This window comes from Gadus chalcogrammus, chromosome 1, assembly GCF_026213295.1.
Source record: "Gadus chalcogrammus isolate NIFS_2021 chromosome 1, NIFS_Gcha_1.0, whole genome shotgun sequence".
Classification (NCBI taxonomy): Eukaryota; Metazoa; Chordata; class Actinopteri; order Gadiformes; family Gadidae; genus Gadus; species Gadus chalcogrammus.
Window position 1 is genome coordinate 26472358 of NC_079412.1, and position 21355 is coordinate 26493712.

Genomic DNA, 21355 nt, shown 5'->3' on the forward strand with positions numbered 1-21355 from the left:
AATGGCTCAACTATGTTACAAAATACAAATGTAGCCTACTTTCTTTTTTCTCTTCACCTTAAACAACAGGTTTTAAGTCTCAAAAGTGCAATTTTGAAATAAGAAAGGAATTGCAAGTGAAAGTGTACTTGAACTACAACATTCCATCACTGCAAATTGCATTAAGGCATTGTTAATTGTAGTGCAAAAATAATAATGGTGACAAAAATAAAACATCGATCTCATGCCCTATGAATCGATATTGCTAAATCTTAATGAAATCGATCCAAAATCGATTACATCGATTTTTTTAACCAGCCCTAATCCTTAATAAGATGTGTTGGGATTGTTCAACTATTTATAGAACTTGAATACCTACTTATGATGCGCAGAATGACTATATTTGCATTAGTAGGAGTCGAGACTGAGGGATATGAGGTCCTAAAAAGCAGATATATTTTTGCCAATAGTGGTGTGCTTGACGGGGATGACGATGATGACCGTGACGACACCATGATGACATAGTTTGCTTCGTGATGTCATCAGGAGGAGCCAAGCGGCCCGTAACCGCTATCGTAGCTTTCGCACCAGCATCGTGCTTTAACTGAACCCTCTGGAGTTAAAGTCTGATGTAGTGTTCATGAATGGACTACATGGGAGGACCAACAAACACCTGCTCACCTCGTCCACTAGGTGGCAGAGTGCTACCACAATCCATTGTGTTAATTAATGATGTGTTCAGTAAGTGCATGCTCATGACACTTAAAGCGGACATATTATACCACCAGGTGTGAGTGTCGAAAATCTGCCCCATATGACATCACTAGTGGGCGTGTCCCCCAAGATCTGTGCTGATAGATCGGTCTACCAGCCTACAATGTGGACTGAAGGAAACGTTGCCCATCTATCCAGCACAGATCTAGGGGGACACGCCCACTAGTGATGTCATATGGGGCAGATTTTCAAAACGGCTTGTAAGGCTAATCACACTCACACCTGGTTGCATAATATGTCCCCTTTAAACAAGGACCACTGTAAGTGTAACCAAACCTATGGGCAAGAAACTGCAGCATACTTTAAACATTTGTAGAGGTTTCAGACTCCATGCATTTTACGTTAGAGAGATTTTTAAACTATTTGGTAATGTTTAGAGAACCCCATTTTTTTTACCAAATACTTTAAAACAGGCGGTATGAAATGAGTAAATGTTGTGGTGAGGGGAGCGGGGGGTTTCTGAAGTAAATGGGGATGCTACAGTACCTTCCACTTTGAAAGAAGAGAGCAACATTGAAATGGGCAGAGTGAGAGAGAAGAGAGGGAAACAAAGGCCATGAGACAGCAAACAAGAGATTTCCGAAAAGACACGCATGCACGCCATCACACACAAATAAACAAACACACAAACAAAGATTGCGTTCACAAAAACACACACACAAACACAGGAAGAAACAATCAGCGAGAGAATACAATTTAAACAGAGCAAGGGTTAAGGTACTGTATGTACAGCATACATCCCCCACGGCAAAAAAATATCTAACGGCACAAAGAAAACACGGCCCTCATCTACAGCAAGACACCGTGAAGAGCTCTGCTGAATGGTTCCCTCATATATGAATCACGAAGGGTGGCCCACATTGTGTTGTAATTCCCAGGGAGGTCACCCCCTCAGAACCTTCCAGAAGGCTGCCACACCCCAGGCGCCATAACTCATTAACAAACAAATTGGAAATTCTTTCATTATTGATTATTTCATTGTCTGTCCTCTTCTGCTGAAGGCATCCAACCTGTGCCTGGGGCTGTCTGCACAGACAGGCAGAGGTGCATGTAGTGGATGATTTGGGGAACAATATACCAAATGACTGAATTCCCCAGTAGGGGAAATACGTGTCCCACTGTTATATTTATTAGGTACATGTTCCTGTCCCATTTGGAAGATTGGAAAATCATTTCTAATCACATTTCCAAACTATTTAATCACTTTTATGATATTTTGTTATATAGATAAAGATATAGATAAACTGTATTTTTAGATAAAAGATATAGATGTAGCTCTAGATATAGATGGATAAAAAATGTACAGTTGGGAAGAGCGCTATTAACATGGTCATACGCAACTTGGTTAAATGGAACAAGGAAAAACTGACCAATAGAATTGAAGGCGTCATGTAGGAGTTATTTACGTAGGGTTGGAACTAGACTGAAGGGCAACGCTTGCGTTTTCCAGTCTCCGTTTCACATCAGCACGAGGATGCGTGTGTGTTTACACACACACACACACACACACACACACACACACACACACACACACACACACACACACACACACACACACACACACACACACACACACACACACACACACACACACACACACACAGATCTGTGAACCCATAAACAGACCATTTGGGGCGAGGAAGAGGAGGAGGAAGAAGAGGAGGAGCGGGGTAGGGTGAGGGGAGGCGTGCAGGGTGAACATACGTCTCCGTTCATTAGTTTGCAGTCGTCCTCCATCTCATCTGCGCTGTCCTCGTCTGAAACATCGCCCTCCTCAGCGTCCTCGTCGATGTTGGGGGGCAGTTTCTTCCCCTGGGGGGGCAGATGGTAACACAGTGTTCACATTAACATCACACAGAGGGAAGGGCCCGTGTCCATGACGTTGGACTCGGCATGGTGTTTAGATGACAACACATTTGGACTTTCCCGCCTTTTTTCCACAAATGTGTGGTGTGGTAGTTGGATGGGTTAAAGTCTTCAAACATATTATTATTATGAAGAGAAAAAAAAAATTACCAATTGATTGCCGTCCAAAAGCTAATTAGGAAGAAAATAAACTCATTTCCTTTAAGTTTTGATCAGGCTCCGTGATATGTTTCGGCACCTGTCAGCCGCTTTTATTTTGAAGTGACACCTGGGAGATGTCAGTTGGCTCTGCTCTGAGTGACATCCCCCAGGATGAAGCTCTGCACTCCATTACTCGTTCATAGCAATTATAAGCTCCGCCTGTTGCTCTCTTCAAGGTTTGTTTTGATCCAATGGGAAAGCAATCGTCCTCCATCACCATGTCAACAAGATGGCCGTCAAGGTGACTGCATTCCCAGTAGTATGGAAACACGCCTGGACTCCTCAAGAAGAGATGCAGACTCATGTGCTGAAGGACAGCGGTTAAGTGTGCTACCAGCTCACTACTCATCATAGTCCTACTACTAGAGGCAGGATAGTGTTGTGGCTAGGCTGTTGAAACCCTGCAGCTAAAGGTTGTTTGTTTGATCCCCACTATCCCCAGCCACAGACCACAGTAGGCATCCTGCCCAAACCCTGACATGCTGTTTCGAGGTGTGTATCTGAATTCAGTGGGAGTCACTGTGGATAAAAGTTGTGTACCAACTGACTAAAGAGTAAAATAGTACTGAAGTGGAGGGCTATTAAATTTAGGAGGACGCACCAGAAGCACTTGGGATTCTCTTGTGGGGGTCAACAGTTGCAGTTCACACAAAGTCTGCGCCCTGCTATTTCAATATGAACCTAATTTCAATAACCATCCATTCAAAAATCCAATGTAATGGGGGTTATCTTGAGAACCAGATTGCACATGGTGCCGTTGTGCTGAACTGCCCCCACCACACGCCCTCATGTCTCCAGGGTGGAGGATTCTAGCCCGGTCCCCGCACAGGGCAGCCTGGCCTTTACTTTACAGCAATCTTCCGTTGGCCATAGATTCTCATTAACCCCACAGCCAAACCTCTGCCCCACCCTCCATGGAACAGACATTCAGTCCACGGCAAACTACTTGTTAGAATGCACCAGTCGTTTGTTTCATAACACAGCTCCCATTGATGTTGTAGGTTAAACACCATGTAGCTGACTGCACACTAGGATTGATATAGTTTGGTCCCATTCCACACCAGAGCAGGGTTTCAAATGACCTTTGAGGAAATTCTTTAAACTACAAGAACTATTATCTATCTTGTACTTTCTAAGCAGATGGAGAGGATATTCCTTGTGTATACAGCGTACGACTGTCTGTTTGCTTTAGGCTAATGGGCTTCAGCCAAATGGCCAGATTGTTTCAACCAAAACAAAAGCTGCTTAGAAAGCAAAAGAGATTTGCCATCAGTATATTTCAATGCCATTTTCTTATTTGAAGTAAACAAGATTAGTAAATCGGATTCTTCCTTTGAAGATAATTACATATTTCTGTTCAAGGCTGGTAAAACTCGTAGCTTTTTGGGTTGCACCAGGTTACTTTACTTCATCTACATTGTCCCTGTAGTTTACCAGTACCGCAACAGCTCAGGCAGTCTACACACAGCGACAGCTGGGCCCTTACCTTGACCAGGATCTTGCCCCGCAGTGACTCAGGCGAGGGCAGGTGTCCGCCGTCGTGGGCCTTGACGCTGGACAGGTCCAGCTTGTCTCCCAGGATGTCGCTCAGGTACTCCGCCATCTTCTTCTGCTGCGGGACGCTGCAGTGGTTCTCGATTGACAGGATAACAGGGTAGCTGGAGGGGGAGGGGGGGGGGGTATTTGTTGAGATCTGGGAGCAAACAGTAGCTGGATCTGGGCTAGGTTAACAGAGTATTGATTCAATTTGCCAACCTGGCCACCACGGTGCATTGCTCCCTTTCAAAGATCTAGCATATATACATCAGTGACGCCTCAGACCACACAAGACCCACAACATCTAGCACTCTTAAAAGCGATGCCTGTGAGTGTATATTGCTGACTTGTAAAAATATTTAATTTGATTTTAATCTAATGGCTGGGCATACAAAATCTGAAGAATTCATTTGAGGCCAAAGTCGCAATTAATATTCCATTCACTATGCAGTCTTAATCCGGTTTAAGTGCAGTCAAAGACCTCACTCTGTTAAGTCTGACCGGTTCAAAAGACCCCAATTTGACCCTGGTCCCCAGACTACCCCACACTTGTTAGCACTGTTGACATCCTCCTTTTAACCTTTGACCTGTTGAAGTGTTGGAAGTGTCGACGTGCGAGTGCCACTCTATCAAGGAGACACCACATTCAAATAATTGGATTTGTGTTGTCGGATTGATCGTCTTTTTTTTCAGTTTGAAGCGGAACGAATCCACAGTGTGGAACATCTTGACTAAACAGCACATTTTTCGCCCTTCAGTTAACAAATACATGGAGCTACCCTGGGAGGCGGACACATTTTGACCTTTCCGAGCTCAAAGACAAAGCGTGGTTTAAAATGGGACAAGCTTGAAATAATATCCATGCAACAAATCAAAAATAACCCAGGTTATCTGACGGCTAGGACAGCACTTTGTTTTACAGTCTTAATGGCTTCTAAAATACTCAAGTAGTGGGCTAGCCCAATTAGCATCAAATCCTTTTCTACGTCCTATTAAAACTAGATTTGATGGTACGCACTCGTTATATAACTATTTGAACGAAGCATCTTAAAAATAACCTTGCACCACTCAGGCAGTTTTTTGGCACTGCATTCCTGCCTTTGAATTCCATTCACATTGAATGCAGTTTATAACACAGAGGGTATTTACACAGAGGCCCATTCAAGAGAAAAATGAAGTCCCATTCACAAACCCATCGGGCCATGACGGGCCTTCCCTCTCCTCCCATTCTCCATGGAGGAGAGCTAAGCCTCACCCCTCCTCACCCGTCCTCACCACCACCTTGCTTGAGGAATATCCTCCCTAAACCCCAGCCCGCTTTGATGTCCGACCCAGTCTTTCACCTGCTCCACTCCTCAACAGCAGATCAAAGAATGCAGCGAGTGAAAAAAATGATAATGCGGTTTTCCCAAAACGTGTGTACACACGTGCACACGCACACACGCACACACACACAAACACCCCCTTTTTTACTCTACTCGTGAGACAGAGATCTATAAATAGCCCATTTTTTCACAGCAGCTCCCAGATTGTGAGCTTGTCGATAGGATTAACACCCTCCGACGGTGCCGCAGGTCTGGGGCGGCATCGTATCAGGATCATCTCATGCAAGATTTGTGTGTGCGTAGGGATGTGTGTGTGTGTGTCTGAGAGTCTGTGTGTGTGTGTGTGTGTGCGTGCTTACATGTGTGTGGTCCTCGCCCATGTATTGTGTGACTGTGGATATCATTTAGACAAATAAAAAATGTATTACCCACAGAATAAAGTATGCATGTTCATAACCACGACGTGGGAAGAATTACATTTTTTCAGACATTGGCCTAGAAGGCGAGTTAATTTGCTTTTGTCATTATATTGATCTGAATCACACAGGCTAATGATGCACACATATTAGCACATTTATCTCCCATTAATTTATTGCTTGAAGGATGAGGGTGGAGGACGGGGCCCACTCTAACATATTAAGACCTACCCCTTTAGAGAACTACAGTTCCCATGAGCCGAGAACCAGCTCTCGTCAAATCAAACTGAGCTTTTTAGGCATTGGAACCGAAATGAACCGTGACTGCACGCTCCATGGAGAACGGATCCTGTGAGCATGACAGCAGCTATTTGTTGAGGGCTGGAGGACTCGATGTTATCATGTTGCAGCACTCTTAAATTGGAAAGCCCTTATTAGTGTAACACTAGTGTTTTTTGTCTGTTTGTTATTATAACCTGAAAAGGAAATCTGTTTTAACGAAGGGCTGGGATGTTCATTAGCCGATACATGCGACCCTGCCGCAACCAACCCTGCAGAGACATCACACTTGGAAGTGTCTGTCCAGATGTATGGACGGATGTATCAGACCCATCAGGCCGGCAGTCCACTGGGTAGGCTTATCTATCCATTAGCTCCAATAGATCTCCACATCTATTTCAATGTAATGAACCTCCACCGGATTATACATCGTCCAGAGCCATTTAACCGAGCGATCTCTTATGGGAGGCTCACTGGCATATTATGATGGTCCCATAGGTCCCTGTGTACACACCATAATCCGTCCTGTAAAAATACAGCTCGCTGCGCCTGGGAACACACCGGCAGGATCCCTTGCTCAGCCAGACGCGGAGCGGCACAATATGCATCATATATAGTTAGGTAGAACCCATGGAGCCCTGCGATTGAATTCCACGGGTCATTATTCCGGCGCTTCTAGCTTCCCACTAGATTTCAAACAAATGAACCTCTTCAGAGGTGAGTGCTAACCTGCGGTGACAGCATATATGCCCGTAAAGAGGCTTTGGCGCCTGCATTTCCATATGCTAGCGAAAGGACACCCACTCGTGCACATACAGAAAGGTACGCACGCACGCACTCTCACAATCACCAGGGAGCCGTAGTACGCTAAATGCCAAATGGGTTGTGACAGCACCCATGACCAGGATAAGCTTTAGAGAGGATTTAGCCCAACATGCTATAGAACACACACACACACACACACACACACACACACACACACACACACACACACACACACACACACACACACACACACACACACACACACACACACACACTTCAAAGCGGTGCCAATGATAAGGGGGGTTGATGGGTACCGCTAGATGGCCGCACGGCGTGCAGGAAACTCACTCGTTCTTGACGAAGGCGTTCTTGTTGATGGTCTCGATGACGTCCTTGAAGAGGATCTTTGAGGTGAGCGTGTAGCCGTGGTGCACGATGGGCTCGCCGTCCTGACCGTCCCAGCAGTCCACTGAGAGTGAGTGAGTGAGTGAGTGAGTAAATGATTGAGTGAGTGGATGAAAGCGCAAGCTTTTGATTTTAACACATTACACACATTTTTATCTCCTCTATCAAACAAAGACACATTTCATTGCCGGTCGTCATTAGCTTCGTGCAGTTCTTTGTGGTGTGTTCGTATATATATATATTTTATGACAAGTCCCTGTCTATTTTTTCTCTCCCTCTCTATTTTTAATTTCACTTATTGCCGTAGCCCCAAAGGTCAGCATTTTCTTTGTTAATTACTATTTCATTTTTCTGCATTTGTGTGCATGTTTTGAATAAAAACCCAGCACTCTGTGTAAGAGGTCACACGCCTGTTAACTTCTTCCTATGATATCGGGGAAATCTGCAATATCCATATAATATTTTCATAGACATAGAATGTGGAGTGGCTTTGAAGACGTTTAATAATTTGTTACTGAGATTAATCGTTGCTGCGAGTTGCATTTAAGATCAATTCAAATCCTCAGATCTGTCTGGTTAGTTCAGAATTTCCCGTCTGGGATTAATAAAGAGCATCGTCTCCTCATCTACATTCCCCATTGAAGCAGTCTTTGGGAGGATGACGTGAGCACCCTGATTGCGGTCTTGCCCCTATGCGGCGTGTGGAGCGACGCTCACCTTCCACGCAGCGGCAGCCAGCCTGCAGCACCCAGGTGTACATGTCAACCCTGGACTGGGACATGAGCTGGTCCCCCATCAGGTAGGTGTTGTGGGAGGAGGCGATGAAGTAGTGGCAGAGGGGGCGGTCCATGTCCTGGTTCACCTCGTAGTGCTCGGGACGGAAGATGTCCCCCGCAGGGCTGCGCATGTAGTTGGTGAAGCCTGGGGAGGAGAGAAGGACTGTGGTTGGCTGGAAGGATGCAGAGGCCCGCCCACTGTGGATGTTTTTATTGTCTTTATCCGATTGTTAGGTTTAGGGTGTCTTAGTGTAGGTAAGGGTTTGGATGTCTGGGATCCAGTAGGCCTGCTATGTTATGGCAGTCTGTGTGGAGACGGCACAGAGCCTTGGCAGGAAATCCAAAAAGAAGGAGCAGGTTACGCCTTGCTTCCCGTTTCATTCCAGAGAGAAGCCGAAGAGAAACCGATTTGTGCGAGTAGATAGAAGATTTCAGCGGGGGATTTTAATAAGTGTATTTCTACAGCGGCCAGTCTACACCACAACATGCTGATTTGAAGCCCTCACAGATTTTCCTTTTTACTGTTTACTATTGCTTGCCGAGTCTGTTTTTGCTGTTAATGGCCAATTACACGCCCTCAGATCCCGGCCTCCAGCGAAAAGATTGTCCAAAACAAATACTTGGAGGAAAGAAAGAGAAACCCAGATCTGTGTTCGTCAGCCTGACTGATTTAAGACTGACTTGAGACTAGGCGTTGAGTAAGAGATGGTTACACAGTTAGAAATAGCTGCGTTACATTATTAGAATAGATATGGTGGGGCTAATGGTTCAGGTTAGCAGTTAGGCACTGCTAATTAATCATTTATCAGTGCCTGAGACGGACAATATTTCTGCGGCCCCGTTGAATCCCAACCTGCGCAGTAATGTGGTGAGTAATGTGGCCGTCTGGGTATATTAAAGCATACGAGACCAGGAGAAATGTCAGCCGGCGCCACAGGTAGAGGTAGCTCGGGGAAAACCAGGGACATAAGATACTCTAAACACCACTAATGAGAGGAGATACCAGCAGGGCAATGTGATCTGCGCTGATATGATTTGGATGGACAAAAAGCTTGCTGGATCAAAGACTAAATTTGCAGGGCAGAGGCGGGGAGGCACAACTAACCTCCATTATACAGAAACAGAAGACAGTGGGTCTACATTATGCTCTTTATAAACTCACTGCACTGGGTCTATTGTAATACCCAAGATGTCATGCACACCCATCAGAACATTCAGTCATTTAGCTTTGCTCAAAAGCAACTTAAAGTTGAGGCTGGGAACAATCACGGCAAATACGTTGGAGTGCTACACAAACTAGTTTAATGATTGCAGATGAGGGTAAGGAAGCTGAAACACAAGGCTAGCAAGTTCATCTTTTAACCATTTGGTCCTAGAAATGTTTTTGTAGTAGCCATAGTACAGCTACAGTAGACATCGCACATCAACGTGCTGTCATGTCCATCACGAGATAAACAGAGAGACCTAGACAGGATAAGGGCCCAGGGTTAGGAGGTGACCTCGGCTCGGTCGATTCTGAACACAGAACAGTCGAGGACGGCCCTGCGGTCTTGTAAGAACGTCCTTGGAGACCGGTTTGATAAGATCAGCCTTTCAGGTGGGCAAGGACGCAGACACCTCTCTGTGCTTTTGAAGCGGCCGGGGCTTGTGTTCTCGGGACAACCCTGAAACCAACCCCTCTTTCCAAACAGTGCCTTTGCCTCGCACATTTATAGTTGTTGAATACAGATTTTAGGCAATACTATAATAATTGTATGCATTTATAATGTGTATCAATAAAATGAAAAATCAACAACTAATTTGCCATCTTCATGCTTAAGATGTTATCAGATGAATTTAATAACGTGATTCAGACGTTCAAACGGGTGTTAATGTGTGCAGCATGAGCCAGTTATGGCATGTCCTGAGGCTGAAATGAATGATGACCCATCTCTACCGGCAAGTTCACTCAAGACCCCAACCGGTGCATCCTTGGTATTGTGGGCAAAACCACATGTGGAGAATGTTCTGCAATATTTGCTTTACCCGAATTTGAGGATTTGATTTACTGAGAAACGCCCATGAAGAAACGGCACAGTAGGTTTCATATCACAATTTCTATCCCGATCACAATATCCAATTTCGAATTAACTCACCATCGATACCCATGACGCCTTGCTTCTGGTTCTGTGAGCATGGCTCAAACTTGTTGATGATCTCCAGGCAGTGGTCCTTGGTCACCTTCGTCATCTAATGCACAAAAGTAAGTGAGATCCAAAGTTTTATCAAATTAAATATGAGGTGAAGTAACCATCAGGCACCATTCGGCCTGGGTCCGACTCCCAAGAAAGTTCCCATCGCCATGGTGACATGTGGTGAACGTCCAATTAGGAAGATTTCTAACAGGGTGGTTTTAAATGCACTAGCCCGCCAATTAATCCTGGTTCGATGCCTGACAGCTGCCATCTTAAACTGGCTGATCAGTGTCAATCACCTGTGTGTGTGGGATTTTATTTTTTATTTTATTTTTTTTGCAGTCACTGATTAGCAGCTTCGGGGGGGGAAACTCCGTCTGGCCGCAGTTTGATTTGGAATTGTTCCAAAATTGATATGTTTATCCTCAACCTCACTTGTCAGTCAAGTTGTTCCAATAAGACTCGTGAATCGTGAATAATCCCACGATGGAGAACAAACATGTCCTTCCTTGTTATAGTTCACAGTCGATTATCCCTGCATCCTTGTTCAGTGGTTAATCACATTGAGGCAATTAATGTAATTAAACCTCGGTCATGTATTAGGCCCCTACTAAAAAGGGCCACGTTCTAGACAGCAAATAAACATGTTGGAGCCACACAGCGCTAACAAGCGCTAACTCCTCGCCTGTCAGCAGGCCGAGGGAACCACTGCCACACTCCATTAATGAGCCACATCTAAGCCGTTGTGCAAACACACGCACACACACCGGCCCCTGAACGAACACACACACACACACACACACACACACACACACACACACACACACACACACACACACACACACACACACACACACACACACACACACACACACACACACACACACACACACACACACACACACACTTTAGATCCTAAGAGGATGGGTGATAATGGCGCAGGCAGAGATAACTCAAGCGTCTTTTTTAATAAATGACTTCCCTAAAAGCCCCATTGCCGCCCAGATATCACAAGAAAGAACATCTCTTGGCACCAGGGATAAACATAGAGGAATCGTTTCAGGGAAAATATACTCTGCCTACTGAAACGAGCAAACCAGTGCATTAGAATTAGCTGGAGTGGGGTAAATGGGAAGAAAGGTAGCGAGATATCCGACGGGGTGAAGAAATACGATAGGTCCTCGGTTTCCCCGCAGCTGCAACATTCAAGGGTCAGTATGCTGTATCCCGAAGCTCATCTCCATGTTGGACCGTATTATTAGCACTATAGCATCCCTCTCAGAGAGTCTAAAAGGAAACCTATTAACATCTGGTCAGCAAACTGATCTCACAAAAAGGAAATACAACAGTGGCACATTACGGGAGAGATGCATCGTTCTCCTTTTGTGGAGGAATGTGTTGCGGTGGCTGTCAGCTAGCGCCTCTCCTAATAGGCAGAAAGTGATGGAGGGTTTTGCTGGGGGGATTTAAGATGGGTCTGAACCACAGAAGGCTGTCATTTTAGGGGAACCAGCAGCTGGGACACCAGAACAGAAGCATTTTGGGGTTTGGGGAGTATTCCCAAGCCAGTAAAAAAAAGAAATGACAGGCATGTTGGAACCAGGTAATGTGGTTCATTAACCATAAGCCAATCAACTGGATGATCTGGTCATGAGCCCTAGCCAGGAAGATCCTGTGATCCTGTCTTTGTTCTCCCACAAAAATCTTCTCTTCCATCAAGCGCCACGTTGAAATACCTCAAGACAACGGGAGGGAGTAAAGTGCTGACAGCTGACACTTTCTAAGGCATTTACATGTACCGTTGCAGTGAGAACAAGAGCGAGAGAGCAGAGAAGAGGGGTTTCCAACAAATCCCAATCAAAGTGACAGAGCCGTTACAAGCTTACTACCAACGATTTGGAGCCCTGTATATTGGTTGCCCGCAGGCAAGCGGCAGAGAGTTTGGACCACTGTCGAGGCATCTTATAACTGGTTCTAGTCTGGTTTTCCTTGGTTGAAGCCACTTGGTTAATTTAAGACAAAGGACATTTTCCATAAAAGCTAATATACTGAAAATATTATGAAATGTAACGTAGACTCAGTTTTCCGGATACTTGGCATGATAAATAACTTCTAAGAAATCAATGCGCAGAGAGATCCGTCTGTGTGGGTAGATCTTTCTGAGGCAATCATTTGTGAGAAAGGTCGGAAGATACTGTGTCCAGACTACCATGACTGCTCACAGTAATCTGGACGGTTGGAGTTGTCTACTCACGGTATTCCAGACCAAGAATTTAATAAATGGTGTATGGTTTAAAAAGTGTTCTATGAGACTGTTTGTCAACTTGCTGGCCGGCGATTATATTTTCATATTAAATATGAATCATATATTAATCATATTTGATCTCTGGATTGAAGAGGTCATAAATCAGGCTTATATTCGTGTATAGTTGTGGCAGGGGACCCTTTGTCATTCTGAAGTGAATATGGGAGGTTTTCCGTCTGGCGTGCATAGCATCTAAAACCAAGGTTACAGACGTCCTCATACTACACATGAACGCCACCTCACCTTCTGCTCTGTCTCCAGGAAGCGGGCGATGTCATCGGCGTCCATGTTGTCCTTGTGGTTGCTGTAGGTGAGCATGAGCAGGTAGAGGTCCCTGCGCGTCGACATCATCTTGTAGAAGGAGCAGAACTCCTCAAAGTCCAGCGTGCCCTGGTTGTCGTCTGTGTCTGCCTCCTGCACGCAAGAAAGTCAAATAAAACGTTAGCCTAGCGACTTCTGGCTCGGGGAGTCTTAAGCCTGGTAACGTGCTAGCCCAGCGAAGTGATAGTCTAATGAGATTTTTGCCTAGTATGTCGTTAGCTTAGCGATGCTTTAGCCTGGTGACGCCCAAGCTTAGAAAGGCCAAAGCCTAGCGATACCTTAGTCTTGCGACAAGTAAGCATAACGAACACATAATGACGCATTATCCTAGCATCACATGCAACATTGCAACATGTTAGCCAGGCGACCTGGAAGCTCTGTGCCAGGTTAGGCTTGCGGCAGGTTAGGCTTGCGGCAGAAGACGCCTAGTGATGGCGTCCTGGTGCTTGGCCTCAAGTAACATTGGATTGGATATATTTCCAATCACACAATACTCCTTTAACACAGTAGAATGGACAATGATTGCAATGAGCGACTTAAGACATTGCCAACCTGCCAATAAACATTAGGCCGATGTTACACCACACAGATGTTCAGAAACATTGTGATTGCAATTTTTGTCAATACCACCCATCTCTAGCTGTGACCATTTGGTTGAGTGTAATGAAAATCTGTTCATTATGGTCCCGTCTTGGAATGGGTGTATGGGCGACCATAAAGTCGCAGATTTTGGACGTGCCGCTGACTGTTAGTCTATTGCCTGAATATCTTGGCCAGCACCAGAGGCTACGGTGCTACTGTAGAGAGATGACGTCCACACACTGGTAGGAGGTTGGCAGCAATGTGAGGTATGAACTGAACATACAATAACAGACAATCATGGCACAATTGTCACAGAGACACACGCACGCACGCACACACGGGCGTACATGGTGTCATTCGCACTGTGGCTCTAAGACTACCGGAAACAGAGGTGTTGGCTTCCATCAGATGCATCCCTTAGACCAAATGGCCTTGTGTGTGTTTGTGTGTTTGTTATGTTTGTTATGTCTGTTGCTGTTGTGACACTGTAATTTCCTGTAAAGGATTATTAAAGGATCTATCTATCTATCTATCTATCTTATTTAATATTAAATTGAACTCTGCAACTTTTCATTGTAACCTGCTATACAGTGCTTTAGTGCATTGATTTGGTTTGCAATATCATCCTGAAATTAGCATGCCTCGTGTATTAAGGTTTCGTTGTGGCGGCTCACATCGACTCCAGCGTGGCACTTTGAGTGCACGGCTGTTTAAAAAGTCATGATGCTGGAGTCCACAGTTGAAGTCTACAACACAAGCAACACAACACAAGTTATTCAGGAAGTGGGGGAGACACTCTGGCAGCTCTGCCCCCGGAGATTTACATAAAGCAGCCAGAGACGGGCAGCACCGTTCCCCCTCGTTTGGACAGAACACATCAATCCAGCCTCATTCGTTCCTATTCATTATGCACGAAGGAGGGCACTTAAGCAGTTAGCATGTCCTTACCGCTTCAGCCCCCCCAGATAATCTGGATTAATTTATCAGCGAGAGCCGCCGTACGAGTAGCACCCGCTCTCTTTCCGATCGCTCTCCTCATCGTGAGGGACTCTCGGCCTTTGATAAATCATTGAGTAGATCTCTCCGGTAGCCTACCCTCGCCCGGCGATCACTGAGCCATGCTGAATCCATAGTAATACCTCCAGAGGAGGCGCCCACCCGAGCAGAAAAGGACCCGTGTGTTGAGCTGTATGCCCCGCGTACACCCTCAGCAGCACCAATAATCTCTGAAACCAAAAGGCCGCTCGCCACTATTAAGGCAGTAAATCTAGGGAGGTGGGTGTCGCATCTGAAGGGATTTGTTCTCCGACTCCAAGAAGAAGGTCGGTCCATCATAAGGTTTATTCAACTTCAAGCCGAAAGGCTCTGGGTTTCCACCCACGATGTCTGCATTCTGCCTGATGCCCAAGCCAAACCCCCAACCTTTCAGGTCAATTGATGACATGAGAGTTCAGTGAAAGCCAATGTAGATAACATGTTTGCTAAAAGGCATGAATACGAAATAGCATCAGTCCGCAAGTAGTGCAGACTGATGCAGTTTCTAAAATACACACCACAAATCAGTGTTTTTCTTACAGCAACTCCAATCTGATTAATCTACATTAGCCGAACAGCAGATACAGATACTACACATTTTTTTTCACACAATTTGATTGTTCAACAGTCATTTCAGACTGCTCCTGATTGGAGGCAGGTCAAGCCATGGGTCCACAGAGCAGATTTGTAAACACGCTGGTCCGCTCCCATGTTCAACACAGTTGGATTGTGCCTGGTATTTACACCAAATCAGCCCGGGGCCATCTGTCCACCGACCACACCATATGGGACAAACCTCACTAGGCCAGCGGGCTTAGAGCTGACCAGCTGACTAACTCCTCTAGATGGAACTCGTTCTGAGACTCTTCCTTCCTGGGCTAGCAGCTCCACTCGCTAACAAGCTAATCCCCAACCCCCCAGGTATATCTCCAGCGTGTAGCAGGGGGACTTAGCGGGAAGAGAAGCGCTGCAACATCTGTAGAATTAGCGATATCAGCAAGGCTAGATTCTGGGTCTCAGCCATGACCATTGTCAAAAGTAAGAGCTTTTTGACATGTCCTCATCGCACATTTGCAATCAAGGCACCATTCACGGTTCAGTTGGATAGAGTTTACTCAATAGGTATCAGTCAGGGGATGATTACCCAAATGCAGAAGAGAAGTATGAGGGACACTGAGGAATATTCTCAGAACACGAGAAAACATAGGGTTGAGTACCAAGTTCAAATGGCAGGATTTTTTAGTTCCATTTTCCATCAGTTTGGATGCAGTTTGTGTACTTTTCCGCACAAAGTGGATGGTTTCAGAGTGAAGCAGACTTCTCTGACCTTTCCACCGAACAAAGAACATTTCTTCCTTAGAAGTTATAATTAGCTTGAGAGAAACATCAGGTATTTCCGTGCACAAACTATTTGTTGAATCAATTACTTCTGACAGTTGGCAAAAGTCAGGATACAAGCGAAAAGCTGGTCCAAACAAGCAACATTATCGACCAAAAAATGATCACAAAGGCGATAGCATAGCGTTCCACTGAGGTCATACGCTGACTAAAAAAGGAACAAAAGGTCCAGAAAGTCAAAAGGAAAAGCTGCTCTGTTTTTGCATATTTGGAGGTTGATGGAAGTTGAAGGCCTCTTGCTCACAGCCACTGAAAAAAATTGTCAGGTGAATGAGAGGATGCAGTGGAACGCGGCGCGACAGGCCCCGTGAACACAACAAGAGCTGACATTCACCTTGAATACAAAAACAAATCCAGCATTCCCCCCCGAGGACACTCAGAATAGTCCATTTGGAGCCGAGCACAACACTAACAGTTAAAAAGTAAAAAATACATGTTTTTGGCTGTTAAGGACAATGCCTTGGGTAGCATAAACACTATGCTGCATAAAATGGTCATCGATAAAAAAAACTATTCGACAGTGTCTCTGGTAAACCTTGCCCGCAATAAAACAAAGAAATTCCAAATGGACAGATGGCGGCCCAACACCCACTTAAAGTCAAACCACGCAATGGCTATATTAACAGTATTATCACTATGCACACACAAGCAACCCACAGATGCAAAGTGGCAGACTTGGCGAGGAAATGCCAAGCGTTGATCTGCGCTTGCAGCCAGCTCTGTTCTCCATCTCATACCTGTCATGTCGTCGTTCCAAGCAGCGTTTTTAATACTGAGGCCAGGCTGACATCCGCTTCCAGCTACCAAAACAGATGCTCTTCCTCAGACAGAGAGGAGAGGCAGAGAGCGATGGAGGGAGAGAGAGAGAGACGGGGAGAGAGAGCCCGAAAGTGGGAGAGTGGGCACATCCCAGTGCCGCGTTGCAACTTCTGATGTTTGGTGTGCATGAGCCAAACAGAAACATTTCGTCTTAAGACTTTTCTACAGTCAGAGCCAAGAAGGCCTCTTGCTCTTCAATTTGAATCATGTCTAAATTATGTAAACAAGTTCCAGCGGCTGAATAGAAAAGACCTGTTTGCCTTTCTGATTTTAAACAAGAGGCATTAACGAAAACCATTAAATATGTGAAAGAGGAAAGAAGCAGAGCCTCATTAATTAGGATGCCCGGTGCTTGAGGGGATTCTGCCGCCCTCTCCACTCAGAGGAGAGTGTGACAAATAAAGACACACATTTTTCTCATGACGCCAATCAACCATCTGAAGAAATGTGTAACTAGTAGCATTTTCTATATCATTGATAGACTTATCAGTTTCAAAAGGTATGCAGACAACCTCATTTCTACCTTCAACAAAAAATAAATGACACAAAAGTGAAGTTGTATTGAATACAACAGCATGCAATGCAATGTTTTGGGGGCTAGGCAGACATTTTGATCGGAAGCAATCTGCGGTAAATTCCAATGCATAAATTCAGGTCATTTAGGGGCAGGTACGGCCTCGGGCATTTTCCTCGAGGGGCGTACAGGTAAGCTGCAGACATTTGGGCTCTAGTCAAACCCCCCTACTCACTACGTCATCCTGCCCCCCCTGCTTGCCTCAGTTACCCCGGTGTCAACCTCTGATGATGTCCCTGTGTTAACACGCACACCCTGGGGAGCGTGCGCAATGCTTACCAGCGCTACTTCAACTCATTTGGGGGCGAGTCCTTGATGGCGGTTACCTTGAACATCTGCTTGACCTTCTGGCGCGGCAGGTTGACGTTGAGCTTGTGGAGGAGCTGCAGGACCTCACTGATGCTCAGGGTGCCGTCGCCGTTCTTATCCGCCTCCGTGAACGTCGTCTTCAGCCACGTGCCGGCCGCCATCAGGTTAAGGTGGAAACTAAACGAGGGGCTAGCTCTGCTCCACTGCCTTTGAGCCCCCGGGGGAGGTTTGGAGTAGGACTTAATCAACTTCCTCTACCCGAGACCCTGACTTCCCAACGTCGATCATGATTATTTCCAATAAAAGACAAGGGTATGAACTATGAACCAAACGCAGCCACACAGTCTGCTGCGAGTGTGTGGCTCGGTTTAACATCCAACACAATTGTATTGGATGTCCCTCTGTTGGAAGAAAAACGGCCCCCAGCACCCAACACCACCCCCAACATCCCGTCCATCCCTATCCCCCAAACTAGGCCCCCACCCTACAACCAAAACACCAAACTACCCTTCACCACTTGACCACCCGCTAGCATCCTACCAACACCACCCAACCCACCCATCACTCAAACCACCACCCTGGCCTTCAACACCCAACTCCGCCTCCATCCCCCAAACAACCCCAATCCTTCCAACCCACCACCCCCTATCACGACAACCACCCCCATCCAACAACAACCCAAACGTCCCCCAGCTCCATGCGTGTGAAGGATATTGGTCGCGGGTGCGCTGTCTCTTGGACAGGCTGTCCTCGTCGCTGATGCCCGCCATCAGGTACCTCAGTCCGGTGATCCAGGTGCGGGCCTCCTCCCCGGTGCCGGACACCAGGTCCAGGGACTCCATGTGCTCCCCGTAGTACAGGCTGAAGCAGCAGTTGGGGTCGAAGCTGCCCTCCGAGTAGCGCTGGAAGATCTCCGACTGCTTCCCCTCGCACACCTCCCGGATGGAGTCGATGGAGACTGGAGGAGAGGGCGGGCAGGGGAAGATGTGGAGGAGAGGTGAATGTTAATAAAGTGCGCCCGTTTTTAACATTTATGCGTAAATTGTTGCGTGTTGTTAATTGATTGGTATTTTTGTCAGAGTCCTATCAAAGATACATTTTCTGTCCCTGGTGATGGACAATAACATTTTGTAATTTTACAAGTCTTGGTATGATCTTTTTACTTTGTGGAGAGCTTTAAACAGCATGAGCCTTGTAACACAAATCCCTTGAAACTGAACATTCAAATGAAGCAACACCCTAACTTGGCAATGTTTACTCCATCACAAATATATTACAATGAATTTTAATGTGTGAATCATTGAAATTCAAGCCCTTCCACATTTCGATAGAACCCAATGTCTCAAAAATCATTATTATACCCATTATAATAATCTATGTGCAACACAAGTAAACACTGCCGTCACTATGGCGACAAAAAGTAGGCTATTATGGGCTATATAATTCTCTTATTTTTTTTACTGTTTATCTTTGATAACTCAACTTCCAGAATTTTAATCATTAATCGGTTTATTCATTCCACATGTTCTAATCTAGATAATGCAGAAATCACCTTAAAGTCCAGAAAAGGTTAGTGTGACTGTAATGATAAAACTAGTTTTATTCATTTCAAAAGCATGTTTTTAATAGCCTGTGTAAGTTATCATATGCCTGAGACTCTGAGATCCATCCAACCTCCGATCTTTGAGATTTTGAAAGGCCTGCAGTAAGTTCCCCTCAATGTGGAATCCAACACTACTTCTACAGGTCTACTCCGACTATGACCAGTTCAGAAGCAGCCAAATTATCAATTAAATTGGTGATTGCACTTCCGCTGTAAAAGGTATAATGCACTTTGCTGAAATATCCGATCTCCAATGCACCATTACGCACTACCACTAACACAAATAAATACAATATTGATTGTGGAAACTACACAATGCTTCATTAACAAGACTGTGCATCACTTTATTTGTAGACACAGACATTTTGTTTGTGATCAAAATCACTTGTAAGCAGCTTCGGTTAAAATCTTGTTTTAAATGACTAAGCCATTTCCTACGGAAGAGGATTAGGGCCACACATGTAAAAAAAAATTAAGTTCTGACTTTATTCTCAGAATTCTGACATTAATCTCAGAATTCTGAGATTAAAGTCAGAATTCTGACATTAATCTCAGAATTCTGAGAAAAAAGTCAGAATTCTGACATTAATCTCAGAATTCTGACTTTAATCTCAGAATTCTGAGAAAAAAGTCAGAATTCTGACTTTAAAGTCAGAACTGCGGGTATCTGTAAGGACCAACCTCCGTGGGAGAGACACTTTGCTTTATGCAGTTGGAGGAAACCTATGGAAAGCCGGTAAAAGTGCAAAACCGCACGGAATCCGTGCGGTTTGGCAAGAAAAGTTTTGAATGTCTAATAGCCGCGAATATTAGTCATTCACTCCGGCTATAGTTATTCACTCCGGCTATTAGTTATTCTCTCCGGCTATTAGGTATGCAGAAAGAGCCCTCCCTCTTCTTTGCTTGACCACTAAGTTTGAAGGCTGTCTAACCAATCAGTGATGAGAAATACCAGACTAAAGTAACGTATTGTCGAGACTAGAGCTGCAGTGCCTCCATGTTTCGCCGTAACATAAAGCTGTGTTGTCTTTACTAGTTTCACTACAATGTAATGACCACCACTAGCTAGTGGAAAATACATTTGTGTTTAGTACAGTGATATATTTGTATATGTTAGGCTATATATTGAGATGGCAGTGTGCGAAATACCCGTCAATATTCGGGGATGCCCTCATCCCCAGATTGTTCTCGATATGCAGTAGCCAGCTAGGCCATAACATTACAATATTTCATGGATGCAAGCAAGCCAAGACAATCAATCTATATCTATAGCCTACATGACAACACACGCACACGCACACGCACACACACACACACACACACACACACACACACACACACACACACACACACACACACACACAGACACACACGCACACACGTTAAACACACTGGTAAAGCAGGAGCCTGCATTGGCTAAAGTTGTTGGGATGCACGTTATTTTATAACAGGGAGGGCTCACCAAGTCCAGTATTCAGAATTCAAAGCATTTATTCACAAATACGTTCTATTTTTTTGACAAGCGGAGCCGATCCTGTGCAAGTATGCAAATTAGCCATGTGCGCGAAACAGAAGATAGACGCAATGTAACTGATTGTTGTGCATTGTTGTGGATATGTAGGCTGGTTAGTTGTGGTTGTTTGTGGTCTTAGTGAAACAGCTTTGCCTTGGAGTTGGAGTGATTGTGTGAATGTGCGAGAGAGAGCGCACCTGCCGTGGTGATGTTGGGCTTGTTGTGGGCTTATATGTGATCAATGATGTTGGCTATCTGTCTGATCGTATTAGCTGTAGATCGGTCATACTGCAGGCTCTCATTTGCAAATGCACTGATTGTGTGCCCGTCTCCGATATGCTATATACCTGGCATTTATTCAGTTCATGTTCTTCTGAGTGCGCAAGAACGGTGCCAATTA

The 21355-nt window shown here is 45.2% G+C and overlaps 1 protein-coding gene across 1 annotated transcript in view; it reads right to left on the reverse strand.

Moving 5' to 3' along the window:
- Positions 1-21355, reverse strand: part of plch2a (phospholipase C, eta 2a) — a 49922-nt gene that overhangs the window by 18459 nt on the left and 10108 nt on the right. The window contains exons 3-10 of the mRNA XM_056598716.1: positions 18554-18797; positions 17857-17986; positions 13045-13215; positions 10458-10551; positions 8264-8467; positions 7490-7610; positions 4307-4478; positions 2458-2565 (exon numbers count right to left, since the gene is read on the reverse strand). Of these exons, the coding sequence (XP_056454691.1) occupies positions 2458-2565; positions 4307-4478; positions 7490-7610; positions 8264-8467; positions 10458-10551; positions 13045-13215; positions 17857-17986; positions 18554-18797 (1244 nt within the window). The remainder of the gene's footprint in view (positions 1-2457; positions 2566-4306; positions 4479-7489; positions 7611-8263; positions 8468-10457; positions 10552-13044; positions 13216-17856; positions 17987-18553; positions 18798-21355) is intronic.